General features: G+C 40.8%; 1 protein-coding gene across 9 annotated transcripts in view; it reads right to left on the bottom strand.

The window, feature by feature from the left end:
- srcin1a (SRC kinase signaling inhibitor 1a) overlaps positions 1-18482 on the bottom strand; it is a 102221-nt gene that overhangs the window by 35870 nt on the left and 47869 nt on the right. For all 9 annotated transcript variants that reach the window (XM_032538624.1, XM_032538632.1, XM_032538625.1 and 6 more), the window contains exons 2-4: positions 11201-11230; positions 9950-10308; positions 4582-4608 (exon numbers count right to left, since the gene is read on the bottom strand). In XM_032538624.1, the coding sequence (XP_032394515.1) occupies positions 4582-4608; positions 9950-10308; positions 11201-11230 (416 nt within the window). The remainder of the gene's footprint in view (positions 1-4581; positions 4609-9949; positions 10309-11200; positions 11231-18482) is intronic.

The following is an 18482-nucleotide window of genomic DNA, read 5'->3' as shown; positions in this document are numbered from 1 at the left end:
ATCGTACATTGATAAATGCAGCGGCTGGAAATTTAAATATCACGCCCCAATATATTCTCGGTTTTGAGGCCTCGGCCCTACTAGGTATTTATGACACGGCCAGACGTAATTCGGCTAAGAAGCGGCACTTTTCAGAGGTGGAGATTGAAACCCTGACATCACAGTTTAATTTGCAGTAACGTGTGTCCTATTTGGCAGCCTAAAAACTGGTATTGAAAGCTGTAGAAAAAGTGTGGAATAGAAAGAGATCCCTGATGCGGTCAACAGTGTTGCCGTATTAAATTGGACTCCAGCTGAAGTTTATTTAATTTATACATCCTTGATATATGTATATACTCCTAATAGTAAAATATAGACTTATATTGCAATCTCTTAGGCCTACATGTAGTTGTACCTATATTTAAATAAACACACGGTAGCGGAGCTTGCAGTGTTTTTTTTTTTTTTTTTTACTCAATTTTTTTTCGTGAGTCAGAGCCAAGCAACAGCTGTGAGGGATAGTGCGTGTCCTCCGCCCCCCCCATGCTGGACCACCACCCTAACCATGTCTCCTGACATCAGACCCCACTAACACAGAACGTTTAGGGAACGTTAGTTTATGGTTCTCTAAAGGTTAGTTCGAACCAAATCAAACACTAACGTTTAGGGAATGTTCCCTCCGGGTTATAACATTCCCTATACTTTGAGAGAACCAACGAACTGTAACGTTCTCCTGGGGCTGCACTGTACCTCCACACAACGTTTACATTTGGTTGTTTTTTGACGTAGGGACTGGAAAAACAAGCCGAAATATGTCAGTCAATGGCAGAAAGGGATTGTTCACTTGTGGCCATTAACAACACTCTAAAAGAAACAAAAAACTGAGGAATAAATAAAAATGGTGTGTATTATCATTAAATTTATTTTTATATTCATTTTATTTTTATTTTTGTTTTATTATTTATTTTTGTATTATTATTTTTATTTTTTATTATTATTTTTTATTATTATTATTTTTTTTTTTTTTGGTGGTGGCATGAATACACTGCCAACTGCCAAGAGTGGTATGGGAAGGGTGGGGGAGGGTAATCTTGTTCCTGTTTATTAGAAAAGAAAACTGAAGGGAACAGTATTGTTTGACATATGTAACCTTTATTGTGCAATTCTTTCAATAAAAAACAAATTTAAAAAAAATGTTGTGCATTGTCACGTTTCCTGTGTTGAATATCAGTGTCAAACATAACACTATCTTTTGAAAGCGAGGAGTAATCTCCTGTCTCCTTCATATAGCCCCAGTTGGGGCAGTGCTGGACACTGCTCTCTGGACATCGGGTCATCTGGCTCCATCACTACATTTACGGCACCGTTTACCTACGCGATGTTGTGCAGAACCCCACAGGCTATAACAATGTTGCAGACTTTTTCTGGTGTGTATAGCAGGGTCCTGTAACCCCCCCACCCCCCCCCCCCCCCCCCCCCCCCTCCACCGTGGCTCGTGTGTGTAGGTGTGCACTGTTGCTTGGCTCATAGAGGTCTTCTAAAAGAGCCAGATCTGCCATTCAGTTATCAACATGTTACATGCTGAACCCCAAGTACACACTGACTCGAAAACTTGCGTACATGAGTTTAGACCAGACGTGAGATTTTTTCATAGCCTACGCTCACGTTCAAATTGATAAATGCAGAGCGTAGGAATTGGTGTATGCCCGTCCTACGCCTGTTTTAGGTCGTACGTACATTTCATAAATGAGGGACATTGTGATCAAACAGTGTGGATGCTTTGGGTCCAGTTAAATACTGAGCAAAGAGAGAACACACGTCCAATAGAAATGTTAGAGACACACTTGATGTGTGTGAAATGACAATGAAGTGTTAAGCTCCTGGGTATTCCTTGAGAGACAGGTGTTAAATGGTCAATATCGCATTTCTCATGCCCTATACCCATCTCCTCTACTATTTTTGCCTTTCGATTTTTTAATTTATCCTTAAAATGATATCTTTCACTTCCTCAACAGCTTGCTCTGCTTTGTCTGTCTGCCTCTCCTTCCATTTATCTCCTGTCACTCATTTGTCCACTCCCAAAGATCCCTTCGGATTCTTGCTGAGCTGCTTTAGAGTAAGTCAACAGTTCTGCCTCCACCTCAGTCTCTAGTGGCGCTGGCAGAGGCCAAAGCGTTCATGGAATCACGGCATCATGATTGTGCTGTTGCTGTCTGCTTTTGAGAATTTAGAGTCTGTATGTTCTCCCTCCAACTACACCTGGCTCTTTTTTCTACACAAAAAAAGGTTCACAGCTCTCACTTTTAGAAAATGGAGAAAGAAAATAGGTTCCTTAAATCAATCCATCGCTCACATCCATTTGTCTCTACTTGCTCTTCCCCCACCATTATTATTATTATTTCTCCCCATCTTTTCCAACGCTCAGGCCAATCTTCGGCCTGTACACACAATCGCCAACCCCCAACACCCTCTAGAGTCCTGACTCATTATAATACCCGAGTCATCAATGTAAATCAGAAGAAATTGCTTTGCCAAATTGCTGTGAATTGTGATTGTGGTCGATTTCAAATCGGTATGTTCAGAAGGAGAGGGAGCAGAACGTTATTCTCTTTGAGAGGGGGCATGACGGCTGACATTGCTAGAAGTGATTCTCTTTTTTTTTCATAGAGAAACAGTAGCTTGAAAACATGGTGGGAATAAAGAAATTCCAGACAATTCCTTCTTGGATACACATTTAGCTGTGCATTACTCCATTTCCAGCATTTGCAGTTGCTGTCAATAAGGTTTAAAAATGGTGTATATGTAAAACATTACTATCTATAACATCCTTGATATACTTAATTTTTAAAGTTTCTTAAGTTTTTATTTTCAGCACGCAAGCGAATCAAGCTTAGATTAGCGCTGTTGGGATGAGGAAGCAGGATGAAGCTTTGATAAGCTTTACAGCAAAATGAAGTGGATGAGGTGTCAACATAAAAGGTGTCAACAACAGTGTTGCGTTGAATGCAAATAGCTTTAGATCTGTTAACACTTTAGATGTTTCATTCCACACTTTATAACCGTTGAAGCACCTTGAGGAGCCAATAAATTATTCTAACTCTCAATGTTCGGTGATTAAACTACTTCACTTGATGCACTTTTTGGCTGCTTCAAAACAACATCCAGTGGCAAGCAGAACAGCAACTTACGGTACTAAGAAGTGCAAGGCATACAATAAAAACGAAAATACTGCAACAATTAATTGATTAGTTTATGTTTAGATAAATATTCAGAAACTATTTTGGTAGTTAGTTCCACTAATTGTTTAGTTCCTGCTTTAAGTGTGAACATTTTCTGTTTTTAATGTTTATATAACTGTAAACTGAATAGCTTTGAAAGGTTTTGAAGTGTTATTCAGAAAAACACAAGACATCCAAAGATGTTAATTTGGCTTAACAAAAAATTATGATGAGCATTTTTAATTTAACGATTTATCAAGAAAATAATCTGCAGAATAATCCTTATTTGCAGATATGGCATTTTTAAGCTCAGAGTTTCAACATTTTCAGTATTGCTGGAAAGACATTTTTTCAACTTTCAGTTTAAAGATTTACTTTTACACTAACATACCGGTTCCCACAACCTACAAGTCCTGCAGAATTAAAATCCTTTGGTTGTGTAACAGATTCATGTGATAAATGGGGCTCTAAGTTCTATTTCATATCACTTTTGTTTGAGGTTTAAGTACTTGTGGGAGTGAGGGATAGACTGCTTAGCCTTCCCTTATGGATCATGGCATATGCCTAATTATGTTCAGTGGCATTTCCAACCTGTCCAAATGATATTGTAAGCAGGGATTCAGGGAAGACTAAAGCACAGATAGGCCCTGGGCTCTTCCCCTCGCACTCACACACATCAATACAGTTCTATGAGTTTTATGACTTGCTGTTTAGATAGCACACCTCTTTGCCTGCCTCTGTGAGGTGCAAATGCCACAAAACAAGGGATACACATTACAAGGCATACCAGCTAACAGATAGGCTCACCTCTTTAAATTTAGCATACTGTATGTGATAAACACTTTCAATACATCTTGATTCTGGCCTTCTCCAGTATAGACAGCCCATATTTCCCCTTTGCAACCTGTGCATAAAACACATTCTGCAGCCCAACCATGACTCATGCCTCTGTGCTACTGCCAAAGTATTATTTCAGTAATGCCTCAGTGGCATGTATGAAATGTCTTCTTAATGTCTTAGTCAGTCTGAGTAATACTTCAGCAAGGTCACACGGCTTCTAGCCATTAATGTCCGGATGACTGAGATATCATAAATCCCCAGAGAACCGTCTTCTGCAGATTAAATGGAGCTGGAGAAGTTTAAGCTGTTGCCACCCATGACACCTTTGTCGTCACAATCCTACACACAACACACACACATGGGCCAAAGAGCCAAGAGATGTCAAGAGAGCTGGGTGTTGCAGAAGCCAGAGGACCAAGGAGGCTGCTGATGCCCGAGAAGTCTGACGTAATCCTACAGCACGGAACACACAGGCACATTCACGCACGCACAATGGACAGGAGAATGACAAACGCACAGGGACACTTAGACACGCAGCACTGACCTTAAAGCTCCAGTAGTTGGGCTGTTGCTGTGGAGTTTATGAAGGACAAAAGAGGGGAGAAAGGGTGACAGAAAGAAAAGATGTTAGATAAATTCCCAGACATAATGCAACCATTTTGTGAATGGTGGTAAAAAAAAAAAAAAAAGCTGGGCTGAATCAGAATCAGAATCAGAATCAGAAATACTTTATTGATCCCCGAAGGGAAACTCTGTGTTGTAGTTGCACAATATTATAAATAGAGTAGAAATACAAGAAATAAAGAAATATAAGGAATTGGATACGTACGGTATTTACATAAAGGAATGTTATTATACATTATTTACATAATTCACATAATTAAGGAATTAAGAATCAGAGAGGCAGGGCTTTGACACAAAAATTCCAACGCATTCTCCTCAAAAAGCATAATCAGTTGCTTTCCCTAAATCATTTTCTTGTAATGTGTTCCTCTTCTGACAGGCAATATATGAAACTCATTTAAATGGTTGACACCTTCATCTAATCTGAACAACAATCATTAAGTTTGATTGGTGTTAATGCTGGGGGTGGCAGTGTTTTGCAGGCGTTGGGTTACAGCGCACCCTGAAACAAGGTTGTGCTGTTGGCTGTAACTAGAGAAGGGGAGGAAATGAAAAGAGTGAAATCGAATCAAACAGCAGCCCACTCTGGTGTTCCGAGGTTGGCCTCTATCCCAGACTCCTCCACCACAGGCAAGCCACCGCTCTGTCTCCTCCTCACTCCCTGTTGTCTCTTTCGCTCGCAATCCACCTGCCGTACTTTTTCCTCCATCTCATCATCGTCACCACACCTGCTTATAATCACTCATGTGTCCATTTGCCCTTCCTGCAAAGATGCTTGCATATAAGTCAAGGCCTCAGGAAGTGAGCTTTCCATTTAGACATAATAACCCCACAGTCAAAACCAGGCCAAGCCACTGATGGCCCAGAAATTCCTCAAAATGACAAGGAAATTAAAAAAAAAAAAAAAAACTTGGGCAGAGTTCATGAATTTTAATTCTAATCCAAACTCTTATTCTTATCTGCAGGCAATTTTCAGTCCATTCAGCCTTCCTTCTGCAGGAACCACATTACTCTCCTGGCGCCAAATGAAAAAAAAGTGACAGGCAAGTTTTGATTTATGATAGTTGGTGGTTTTTTTTTTATTATCAGCTTTCCATTTTAATACCATCTCAACTAAAGCCTAGGTTATTTCAGTAAACACAAGCATCAGACAAAGTGTTTTTACTGTAATCTAAGCTTTCACTTAATAGTCCCTCATTTGGCCCTGATTCCATTCTTTGACAGTCTCTTTATGCTCTTCTCTCGCTCTATATTTCACCCCTTTTCTTAATGTAGCCTACTGTGGTGTGACTTTTTGCTCGGTTTTGATACAATATTAAATTACATAATTACACTAATCCAAAGATGCAACATTTACTGGCCAAGAAGACACTGAGCCATGATAAAGCAACATATAGTCTAACACAGTGTAACCAGTTACATATTGTATACAGGGTAGAGGAATGTCCCACTTTGTGACACATCTTTATAGTATACTGCTCTGTAGTTAGTCTACAATAAATCAACATATATACTGTAACTGTTTTATACTAACAGGAAATTGCAATACTTGTTTTTGGGAGTCAATTGAACTGGCTTTAGAAAAACACTGCCAATTAGATAAAAAGGTTTTTCCAAATAGGCATTTGTCCTTTTTAGTTTCAGAAATGTTCCTGGTGCTGGTTTACCACCATTTATGATTAGTAAACCCTGTGAGCTGTTTCTCCTTCCTACTTCATGCATTGCAAACAGGGAGGATAATGTACAGTAAACCAACAGGACTTTCAAAAATCAAGGATTTTTTAGCGACTGCTTTGAGTTTACTTTTATTTGTCACTTTTGCTGTGTAAACACACTAAATCTTAACGGAGCATTGAAGCAGCTGCTGCTCTGCTCATCAAGACTTTTAATGAATGTAACATAAATGAAATGGCTCACTTAAAAATCAAGCAGATTTAGTATGCATACTGGCATCTTTGAGTACACCTAATTTTGTCACTTTCCCAGTGTGAATGCACTATATTAATCAAAACCTGCTTGAATTGATAGTAGTAGTATTAGTAGAGCAATAGTATGGAAATGGGACAAAACATAGTCGTTGTATAATAATACTAGTAGTTGGACTCAATAAAAGCAACGTAATGAAACCTATTACAACTCTAACCTTTTTTTAACAATTATCTGAAACCAAAACTTGAACAAACCGAACATTATACCCTTCATCCTAAAAGGTAGTAGCTATTCCAAGGCATTTTATTGTGTCCACCACATAATGCTAATGTGCTGTTCATAATTTTAAATGATAAAAAATAGTGCATATATCCACCTACACTCACTGGCACTGAGACAAGTAGGACAGTGAAAATGATATGGAGCATAATCTTTACCCACGCTTCTTTTTTCCCATAGCATATACAGTACATTTCTACCAACATATGTAAAATCAATTATTATTAAAGACAACTCTGATGTGACGCTGAGGAATATTTCAGTCTCCAAGCTATTATTTTTTGTGTCATATTGTCACTGTCCAGCAAAAATAAAGGATTACATTCTGGGGTTAAAAACCAGGCTATTTGTCTTACTTTTCTTACAGGGAGAGATGAATAAAAAACTGCACTACCAGTCAGAAAGCTTATTCTCAGTAAGAATCAGAGGTGAGAGGTCATGGGTAAAGTGGTTCACTTTCAGGGATGAGATAATACATGAGGGGAGGTAGGACTTGTGTTGGCCTTGAATACCTGATCATGTGTCATTTATGCAGTGTAGCCCAGTCAGTTAAGCTTCGTCCTTGACAAACTGTTGAACTGACGGCTCAGGGGCACCATTGGTGCATTATAAATAATTACTGTTCGCAAAATTTTCCCACAAAGCTAAATGACTTTTGAGGGCAGGCTTTAATGGTGCAGAAGTGATTTGTGGTCTTGTGTGTCTGTCTCTGCCAGTGTTTCTCTGTTTGTTGCTTTAATGAGACTTACTCACAGCTCTCAGGTAAAGTAGACATTCATTCTTCTAGCGCCTCGTGTTAACTGCTGCTGTGCTGACAACTGCAGACATACTGAACTTGGACTTTAAATTGTAAATACTGCACTGAGAGGGTGTAACGAAAAACTTGAGAGGGCCTCTTTCAATGTGTCACTACCCCTTAATAATTGTTTATCCTGGGAATCATCACTGCAATCAATCTATTTATTCTGTGCAGACATTCTATTAAAGACATTATTGCATTAACTTTTCAGCCACAATACCAGATGATGGACAAAACCTCTTGAATGAGGCTCTACTACTATTAGGTAAAATGTACACTATGTCATTTTTATGTCCTGTGTCCTGTGGAATTAAATATGCTGTGAGCCCCGAGGAGACAGTGCTGATTTATATTTAAGATGTCAGATTAAACTTGGGGCTGAGGGGCTAAATGCAAGTAAAGGCCCCCATGTATACATTTCCACACAGGCGTGTATGTGCACTTAGAGTTGGCCACAGAGCTCCTACAGAACGACGTTGCCTTGCAGTGTAGCACTGCATTACCTGACCAGCATGTAAAGCAGGCTGCACTCACACCACCCCTCCTCCACCTCTGTCTTTTTCTCATGTCGTCATCCTCTCTGCACCCCCGCCCCCCATCTCAACCATTCTTACTCTTTCCTCCATAATCCTCCTCTGGTCCCATTTGCTGTCGCAGACTTTCTCTTGTTGTTTTAAAAACACCTACACTAGTCAGCACGAAAAATTAACACTAACCCAGATGCACAAAAGGCTTTGTGTACAGTTTACAGTATCGTCCACTCAGCCTTTGTCTAGCCTGCTGAGCACAGGCACACCGTCACCACAACAACTACAATAAACAGCCGTGGAATCTAATCCCAGCTGGTACATCCTTGTCCCATTCACACAAACACACACATCTCTCTACACCAGGCTGCAGTTTCCAGTTTCAAGCTTCCAGTCCCGTCTCACCTGCAGTGCACCTGTGCCTGTCCACCACTCCAGTCATCCCAGGCTGTCCGTCAGGTGCAGCGACTCCTCATCGCGTTTTTGCCCGTCTCTCCCTCCCTCGCTTCTCTAACCCTCCCTCCCTCTCCCTTGCTCAGTCTACCCCTCTCTCCCTCTCTCTCTCTCTCTCTGTCTCGCTCTCGGGTAGCACATGCGGTGGAAACTCTTTATTTAATTCATTACAACACCAGCCGATTAACTCCTTCGCAGATGGGTGGCTGGCTCCTGCTGGTGCTGGCTAATTGAGCAGCGGGCTGCTTGACTGGCTGCTCCAATTCCTCCTCCCCTCCTCCCTCCCTCCTCGCTGTCCATGCTCTGCACATCATCCACGAGATGACAGGAAAACCTGGGTTCTGTTGCTTCCACCCGTGCAGTGAAAATAAAATGTCACTTTAGGATCTGTCCACTCACTCCGGCTACTGCTTAAATTATTATGTTTTTTAACCGTCTGCCTCGGTATTCCTCTTTCCCTTCAGTCTTCATCACTGTACTATTCCTGCCTCTCTACACAACCTGACCTTTGCAACAAGATATCCCTACTTGCCATTTATGGGAGAGGTTGCCACGGCAACTATGGACTCCACCTGCCTTTCACCCACCCTCCCTCATTCTCTCACTCACTCTCTCTCTCCCCTTATGTGTTTTTCTGTCACGTCATTTCACTGAATTCACCCTTTTTAATACACACACAGCAGCGGTGCTCACACAAAGAGAGTGTGTTTTTGCACTGTACAGTGTGTGTGTGTGTGTGTGTGTGTGTGTGTGTGTGTGTGTGTGTGTGTGTGTGTGTGTGTGTGTGTGTGTGTGTGTGTGTGTGTAAAAAATGGGTGGAAGGGGGAAATAATTGATAACAAGACAGAGCAAAAAAACAAATTTGCTCTGGCAGCAAAAAAAACGAAGAAACCCTCGGCTGTGACAGTTTAATGATGACCTCTAACAACACAGATACAAAGACCACCTGTCACCACATATTTTCACTCTCTGTTATTTTAATGAGCACAGTGTGAATCAATGCACTGCTTTTACTCTGGCTGTTATCTGACGATGTTTCCTCACACAACTTCACCCAGACTTTTAAGTGTATACGTGTTCTTTCTGTTTCTACATGTGACATTATTTATCTGTCACCAAACTGACGGTTTTGACTTGTTTGATTGCCAAAAAAAAACATGTACTTAGTGCCAAGTTTTTTTCAAATGGCAGTAAAATTATATGAGACAAATGGCCACGTATTGATTAATAAATTAACATTAATTTAACAATGGCACTGGGATGGTATTTTGTGAAACACTATGAGGCGGTGAACTAAGTACCTGTTCTCGTGCAGACCGCTCTGATGTACCCCTCATGCTGGCATGAGATGGTGAGGGAGATGGTGGGTTGTGGTGTGGGCTATGATGCGGATGCTGCAGCTGCTGCTGCTGCTGCTGCTGCTGCTGGTACTTGCTCTTCAGGTGATCCATGAAGGCGTCCCTCTTGCGTTCCATGTCAACCTTGTGCAGGTTGGTCAGGGCCTCCAGGCTCTGGGCGGCGCTGACGGTGTGGCGGTGCTCGGATGTGTGCACCAGGCCCACATTGGAGAAGCGCCGAGCGCTGTTCCCCAGCGTCCGGTATTCTCGCGGATACTCCAAGTCATCTGTCGAGATCATGTGACTGCCACCACGCTCGGGATCTAAGGGACGAGGACAGAAGAGTGGAATGGGAGGACAAAGGAAAAGAAGACAAGAAGGAAAGGGAAGAAAGAAGGAAGGAAGGGGTAAAAAGTGTGCAAGAATGAGGTGAATCACCAACCACACCAGCATGCAGAAAGAGTTTAGGAAGGAGACGTACGTACACAGAGCAGGCACACATAGGTGGGAAAAAATGGGGCAGAGGGAACGAGAGAAAATAAGGCACAGAGGGGACAGGAGAGAGAAATAAAGTGAGGGAGAGAGAAAAAGAAATGGGATGGAATGTTAGACTATTTGCCACCAGGACGGAGCAGTTCCCAGCAGAATTATTGATTTCAAGTTCTGAAGGGAAGAAAAATGAGAAACGTAAAATGCTTCTGCAATAGATCAAAGGAAACGGCTCAGACTGAATTTGTTTTGCTGGATATTCCATTGTGTTATGCCTGCGTGTCATTTTTAAGTGCCTTTCATTTGTTTACAGAGAAAAACAAAATACTGACAATTGAAAGTCAGTTGGGAATACAAAGGAACACTTCTTTCATATGCTCTATGTCCTTGTTCTTTCTCACCAACTCCGCTCTATCTATCTGAGCTTTCCCTCTATCCCTTGACACCCTATGCAACCTTCTCTAGATATTCTCATTCTCTCTTGTCTGGAGGTTACTGATTCTACTGTCCATTTTTAACAAGGCTCGTCACTCTGACAGCCCTTGGCCTTTTATCAGCGCTCTAACTGACAGACAACACAGCCCGAGGTGGAAGGTACGTACACAAGACGGGAAAGGGAGACAGCCAGGAGGAGAAGGTATGGTTACACAAAAAGTTTGTGACTTGAAAAAAGAATGAACTTAAAGCGTGATCAAAGAGCAGGAAGCCATTTGCCCGGTAAGTTACCTTGCTTAGGAAAACAGGCCCCGGCGTTGGCTAGAAGAGAAACATGCCAAGGGTTAATTTGTGTGTTTGTGCACAAATGTGCAAGCAAACACACCAGGACACACTCCCAACAGAAAAGAGCTATCGTGAAATGATGGTTCTTTCTCTGGATTACAATTAGTAAATGCATTATATATCTCATTATAATGTATTCATAAGGGTTAACATATGGGGAAATGGTTTGCAATGAATACCAATAGTGACTTGCAGTATCCTGGATAATGGTAAATGAATATAGTATGTAATGCATTTTAAACAGAAAGAGTTCAGGGTTTATAGTTCCTAAAATCACGAGACATATATTCATTTTCAACCAAATAGCTCTATATACATTTCATACATTAGGCAGGTAGAAAAACAATACAAAAACACAGGTGAAACTAAAAGTATAAAAAGTGCAGTGACTAAATGAAGTGGACAATCTGTACATTAAAGGCTCATCAGCAGCATTAGGAGGCGCTGAGTGGGTAAGCAACAGAGGATGGCTCCTCAGGGCAGGAGCAACAAATGGACTGTTAATGAATGCAGGTGAAGAGAAGAGAATGCTGGGCAGATGGAGGCCCAACAGAGCTGCAACGCTCTCAAGTGGACACACCTTGAACACAGAGGAAGCCTGTTAAGGGCAGAAGGTCTGCAATCATTCCAACACAGCTGCACACCAGTTGTGAACACATTTCTCACACTATTCATCCTCGGAGAGATATCACACTCAAGTGAGATCAACTGTTTCTACACCATGCCCTTTACATTCGACACATTATGAAGTGCTGATAAACTGAGCAGGGGTGAGGCATAATGGACTGACCTCCTGGCTAATAGCATTATCATTGAGCTCTCCGCTTTACACCAAGGCAGCCGGCCATATTCATCTGGCCCCCTCGCAGCCTCCCAGATCTCTGGTTTACACTTCATTAGGCTACAGCTTATTGTGCATCAGCTGACAAGGACCTGACTCAAGGGCCCAATTACAATGGCTGGCAAAGCTGGGCCTATGTACGAAGGCTTATTATTGTGACTAAGCATCCACAACGACAGGGAAAAGCTGAGTAGGCTATGCTGCCTCTATGCTGATGCTGCCTTCATGTTTATCTAAAGTTTAGATAAACATGAAGCTGAGAAGAGAATGTAACATTAACAAAACAATATTACTAACATTTATATTTACTAACAGAAGTTTAAATGCTAAACAAGTTAATGACTTGCCAAAAGATATGAACTCAATTTTTCTTTCAAAAATGTGCATCCCTTTGTACCACTGGCTTGGAATTCAGTCGAAAAACTTTGTGGATATACTTTCCAAAGCTGTATACAAATCTTTTATCTTGAACACAGCGGGAGTAAAAGTTGTGTGGGCAGAAGAGTAAGAATAGAAAATGGGAACAGGTTATTCATCTTTATTTTTGTCATTCACAGTCAGTATATTTTCACATAAGCTGGCAGACAATAACCCTGACAGCCAAAACAATCTGTGCAAGCCCACGCAATGCCAACATCATTTAAACCTACATAAAAGAGCCATAATGGGGTGGGTTTCTAGTGACTGCTCTATCACAGGAAAGCAATGTCTGTCAAAGTCTGGGTCTGCTGAAGGCCAAATTGGAACCACAAAGACTCAGAATCCCCAGGAACAGATGCAGCATGTTGGTCAACAAAATAATAAAAGACCTGAATGACAAAGGTAGACCGCCATCAGAGCCAATAAGATCTGTGAGCCCAGCCAATGAGGCACTGCCAACACAGTGAACACAGTCAAGAGCACTAACCTGCCTAAATAAAAAGAGCCAGCTGCAGTGGGCCTTGAGACATAAGACAAGACAAACAGGCAATGAGAAATTACCTGTGTGGAGAAAAAGATACTGCAAGGAAATTAACTAACATAAAATCAACAACCTTAAACAACCAATACAGTCAAATTAAGCAGTCCAACTCCATTTGGTGTTTCTGGGTTGATGCAAAATAGATTAAGCCTAAAACCTCCTTCTATTAGGGGAGGTTAAATTCACAGATTGAAGATAAACCATAAAAAAGATGACAAATAGATTTGTTAGCTATTGTTTCATATATTGTAATTAACAGCCATTTTGTTTCTCACAATTATTAAGAGCTGCCTTTGCTTTTCACTGAGCACTCAACTTTACTTTTTGAGTCACCAATCTCCACCGCCTTCAGTAGGTTATTTATATATGTAGAAAAATCCATCCATGACATGAGGCATTTGCCAACCCACCCACAACTAACATCACACATTCATAATGATATTTTGTATCATCCTAGCCAAATTTTGGGCCACATACTTCCAAAAGGAAAGTGTTTTTTTTTTCCTTTTACAGTCACTTGCTGAACTGGACTTTCAACACGGGACGAGAAGTTGCTACTCATTATATGCAAAGCCATATGGTATGGAGAATCGGTAGGTGAGTAGAAAAGTGGATTGGGATTGCTTTGATGGATTTGGAAGAGGCAGGCGGTGTAGCTTTATATTTTGGGCATGTTAAACAAGTGGGTCAGAGGGAGTTTGAAGGGTGTAAGAGAGGCTTCAAGTCTGAAATGATAAGAAAGCTGCAGACTACCGATATGCAATCAGAGCTCTGGATCTTTTAATAGCTAAATCAAAATTCACAGGTTCTTGAAATATGTTGACTCTATACCTGTTGGTTGACTATGCAGCAACACCGTGGGGCTACATGATTTACTCTTGTATGTGAGAAAAATATGTAAATATTACTTGGGAATCTGAAATATCACAATCTTTTAATCGTTTTGAATTGATCAACTAATTATTTTAATTGATTAAATGTTTTAGCTCTAATAAAAACTGGAAAAAAGGTTGGTAAAGCAGTTTTCCAGACAGATTGTTTTTATAGGCTTTGTGACAGAGAAATGTGAATTACTTTTGTGTACTATTATCTCTCTGTACTTTATCTCTCCGGCACATACAGCACAAGGTCTTCTCTTGCTTTGATTTGAATAGTCTCGACTGTGCACTGGTTAGACATCTGGGGAACGAAGTAGCATCAGTGAAGGTAATAAATCCAGTTTAATAAAGTCCCTGAAACAGAACTTTCTGTCCAGAACATTATGTCAAGACAACATTGAAGTGTGTGTTTGCACTTCAGATATGATCAGTTTAATTAGACTATCTACATTTTCATTTTATCAGACAAACATTGTATTAATAAATGTGCCAAAGCCTGCTACCAAATTCCAACAGAAAAGCAATCTTTTATTATTGTGTATTGTGAAATATGGTAAGTGATGTCAATACATTACTGTTTGCATTTTTTATTGCAATTTACTGTTATGTGTCTCAGTTTTTAAATTAATGTTGCAACATGCACTTCTTATCTTGAAACATATCTCCGTTCAAATGCACGTTTTCATGCTTGTGCGCTGATGATTGACATTAATATGTATTCATTCATTTGGTTATTCCGAGGGAATATGCAGGGGAAATTGGCAGCCATTGATTTTAGGCTCTCTGTGTGGTTCTGTGGCTCATTTCTTACTCGATAATTTATATATATTTTTCCTTATTTCCATTGGTCTGTTGTCTCATTCATATCAGATTACCATGCGGGCCTTAAATGTTTCACTTTTTATTATAAGCAAAACCAAGCTTTCAATCATCTGTCTTAATTATTCTTCCATGTTGAATTGGGTTATAAAAAGGGAGCCAATTTCTCTGATAGTGCAGTGAGTCCTCCCCAGAAGGTCTGTCGTTATACAGATGGTTTGGAAAGGCAAGGCTCTTCCCTCTGATACACAGCCTATTTTACTGCAAGCAAGGAAGGGGCTCTTGTGGAATGTCGGCCGTGACAGCACAAGGCGTATAGACCAGCTGAATATTAACCAGAGAAGAAGGAGAAAGAAGTAAATTGAGTACCAGTGGGTAAAAACAGCAAACTGCTAATCCGGCACGTCTATTAGGACTCATGGCAACGGACAATAAGCCAATCAGCAAGGCCTACAGCTGTACAGAAATTGTATCTCTATACACTGTAGTGGGAACAGTTAAACAAATAACTGGAAGGAGAGGGGCACAGCAGGATTAAATATAACCTTCTGAAAAACCACCAATAAGGCCTCTAAAAACCCTGCAGGTCACAACTCAAAAACCAACTAGGGGGCTGCAGTTACACATGTATTAAATCTTAAATTGACAGCTGTGGGCCATAGCACAAGCAGCCATATGAGGATAGTAAATAGTCTGTAAGGTTAACAGGCTGAAAAAAGCTCATGTGCTGCTATTGACTCTCGATGGTGTTGTTGTTAGAACATTATTAATTCTGCAAAAGGACTGACAAGTGACTCGCTTCTTATTTACTGCAAGCTGTCACACAGACCTTGAAATTTACCAACCAAAATAGTAGACATTTGAATGTCAATAAATAGCAAAAAGCGACTCTGAACTTGAAAGAGAATCATCTCTCCTATCTCCCTCTTTCAGTGTTTTCACTGGTTGTCCTCACTCTACATATAAAAGAATGAGGCTTCAGGTAAAAAGACACACAAACCAGCAGGCATGTGCACTTCACTTTTTTTTTCATCTACATTAACATAATCTCTAAAAGTTTTGAGGCACTGCTGTGCCAAGAGAGGAGAGTCAAACGGGGTGAAATTGACGGCTGGCAAGTGAGAGCAAGGCATCAGAGGAAGGTCGTCCTGTATGTCTGTGCTGCTGGACGTAGTAACAGGCGGAGACAGTCAGAAGGCTGCCTCAAGTAAAACTGACAACTGCAATCTGTTGCTCTGCACAAGCTTATGGGAACACCCTCTTCATCATTAAAACATGTACAATAAGAAGTGACGTGCCCAACATTTCACCTTTTGCTCTCCTATGTCTAACCATCAACCGCTTCTCTCCCACCCACCCACCAACCCTCCCACCTCAAAACTTAGTTTCCCTGGGCAACACTGGGGAAAAATGTGGAGGCAGCCAAGTTAAAATTGCAGCAGTTATGTGGATCCAGCAAAGCACCTGTTAATACACAAAGGTACGCACACATTCAGACAAATCGAGCATGCTACGGTTTCATGTAAATATCTCTGGGGATGTCTACAGCTGAAAACAAAAATGTGCATGTGTATTCAACTGGAGGATGAATGCAAGAGAGGATATATAAATGTGACAGATGGCGGGTGGAGGTAGACACAATGCACCTCTTTGTTTCACATGTCATCCTGTTAAAAGCCGGCTGTGTTTTTCTCGAGCAGCAGTCCAGCAGCAGGTGAGAGCCTCTTAATTACAGCCTGTTGTTCAACCAGGACAGTCAGCACAGTACTGCCACTGAATGTAAAGAAGCCACACCTTATTATATCAGTGCTGCTCAGTCTACCTCACTAGGGAGGCTGATGCTATGTTCAATAAGATGCTAGATAAAGACAGGCCAAGCGAACAGAGTTTAAGAGATGGTAGATGAAAAATAAGACGTTTGGAGAGCATGGAGACCCATGCCAGCCTGCATACAGAGCTACTTCAAACAACTGCACCTCCTCTAACAGCGGCGCCTGGACCTCTGATCTCCACAGGGCGCAACACTGACTGGTAGTCAGAGGTGGTAGATGCCTTAGTCAAAGACTTGCACTGTGTGAAGAGAGATGTAGTGCAGCATAAATCAAAATTAAGTTGTTTTACTCATTGTTTAAATATTAAGTACCATACCAAGGTTTTTTTTTCATGCTTTCCATGATTATTTACAAAATTGTCATTGTTGTTGACATTTCACACCACATGACAATGACTGGAAACCAGTGGCTATCAGGTAGGAGGTGGAAAAGTAATCTAAAGTGTAATGACACAAAACATCAGAACAATGGTTTAATGCTCAGCCGGGTAGCTGGGTAGTGAACAAGGGAAAAGAATATAGATGAAAAATAAAACAGAAAACTAAGATTAACACTAAAGTGGTAATGAAATAGGTGGTGTAGTTGTTATAGCAATACCTATTTTATGGACTTTATATACTTTTTCATTTAGTTTCCCTGTTATGAAAATGTGGCTAATATTATTGCCTATCTACTAATTTGGGTCTGTTAAACACTGTGAGTATAAATGACAGGGGCAAACCACATCAAGGCTGAGTCATCATAACATCACAACAAGACTGTTACTGACTATTCACTGACAGGGCAATGAAATAAGCTTGGTCCACTGCCACACGTACGTAAACATCAACCATACATAGATAGAGAGCTTGGCAGAGACCTGAAGGCAGTGCAGAAATGTGCAAACCCGTTCAATGTTTCCTGAACTACTTGCACATGTATGTGCTAACCATTATTATTATTGTTAATCGTATTGAGTGGCTGGAAATGTCTCTTCCTGTCTGACCCTGCCCACATGGAGATCAGAGTGTCAGTTACAGAACTGTCTGTGGTGCTGTTATTAAGCATTAACAGGGTGGATTCTTGTAGAACTAAAGACTTAAATCCAGGTCCTCCAATTTAAGGCAGCTCACTCTACACCACTGTCCTTTTTTCTGCAGTATTACCATAACCACAGTGGACCTCCTGTGTGCAGAGTTAAATAAAGCAAGGCTGACTATATGTATATATCTATATACATATCTCCCAATAGCATATTAGACAGTAAACACACAAATATCTTTCCGCACATGTTAAATTCATCCTACAGCTGTCAGAGATGGATGTACTACGTCAAGTGCTCGGGTGCTTTCAAGCTAATCTCAATGGAATCAGAAAAGCAGCACGATGCAGCGCACTGCTGGGCCAGTGAGCCAAGCACTGAAAGCAGCAAAAAAACAAAGCATAAAAGACTGAGTTTGCAGTCACCGCACCTGTGGTACCATCCACCCAGTTTTTCTTGTCCTCACAAAAGGAACATACTGAACCATGAGAACCATGGACTGTGTTTTAAGAAATAAAGTCATTTGTCTTGATTTGAAACTTTTGAAAACCTATGAATGTTGTATTTTGAATTGATGTCAACTATGGCTGGGCTATATATTGCGATATAAACCATATAGAAAAATTACGATAGACATTTTGATATTATTTGTATTTACTGTCATATTGCCCAGCCGTCCTAGGAACCTCCACATACAGACCACAGAGGGAGAGAGAGAGAGAGAAAAGCCAGACTTCCCTGACTGCTTATCACGGAGGCAGGTGGATGAAAACCATCCAATCAGCCAGCTGCTCTTTTGTCTTGCTCACACATTGTCACATATCACCCTCAGAGCACACCTGAACCACATGGGAAAGCAGTGACATTTAAAAGGAA

Source organism: Etheostoma spectabile, chromosome 15 (assembly GCF_008692095.1).
Source record: "Etheostoma spectabile isolate EspeVRDwgs_2016 chromosome 15, UIUC_Espe_1.0, whole genome shotgun sequence".
Lineage (NCBI taxonomy): Eukaryota > Metazoa > Chordata > Actinopteri > Perciformes > Percidae > Etheostoma > Etheostoma spectabile.
The sequence above is the reverse complement of the archived record's forward strand: the minus strand, read 5'-3'. Positions and strand labels throughout refer to the sequence as shown.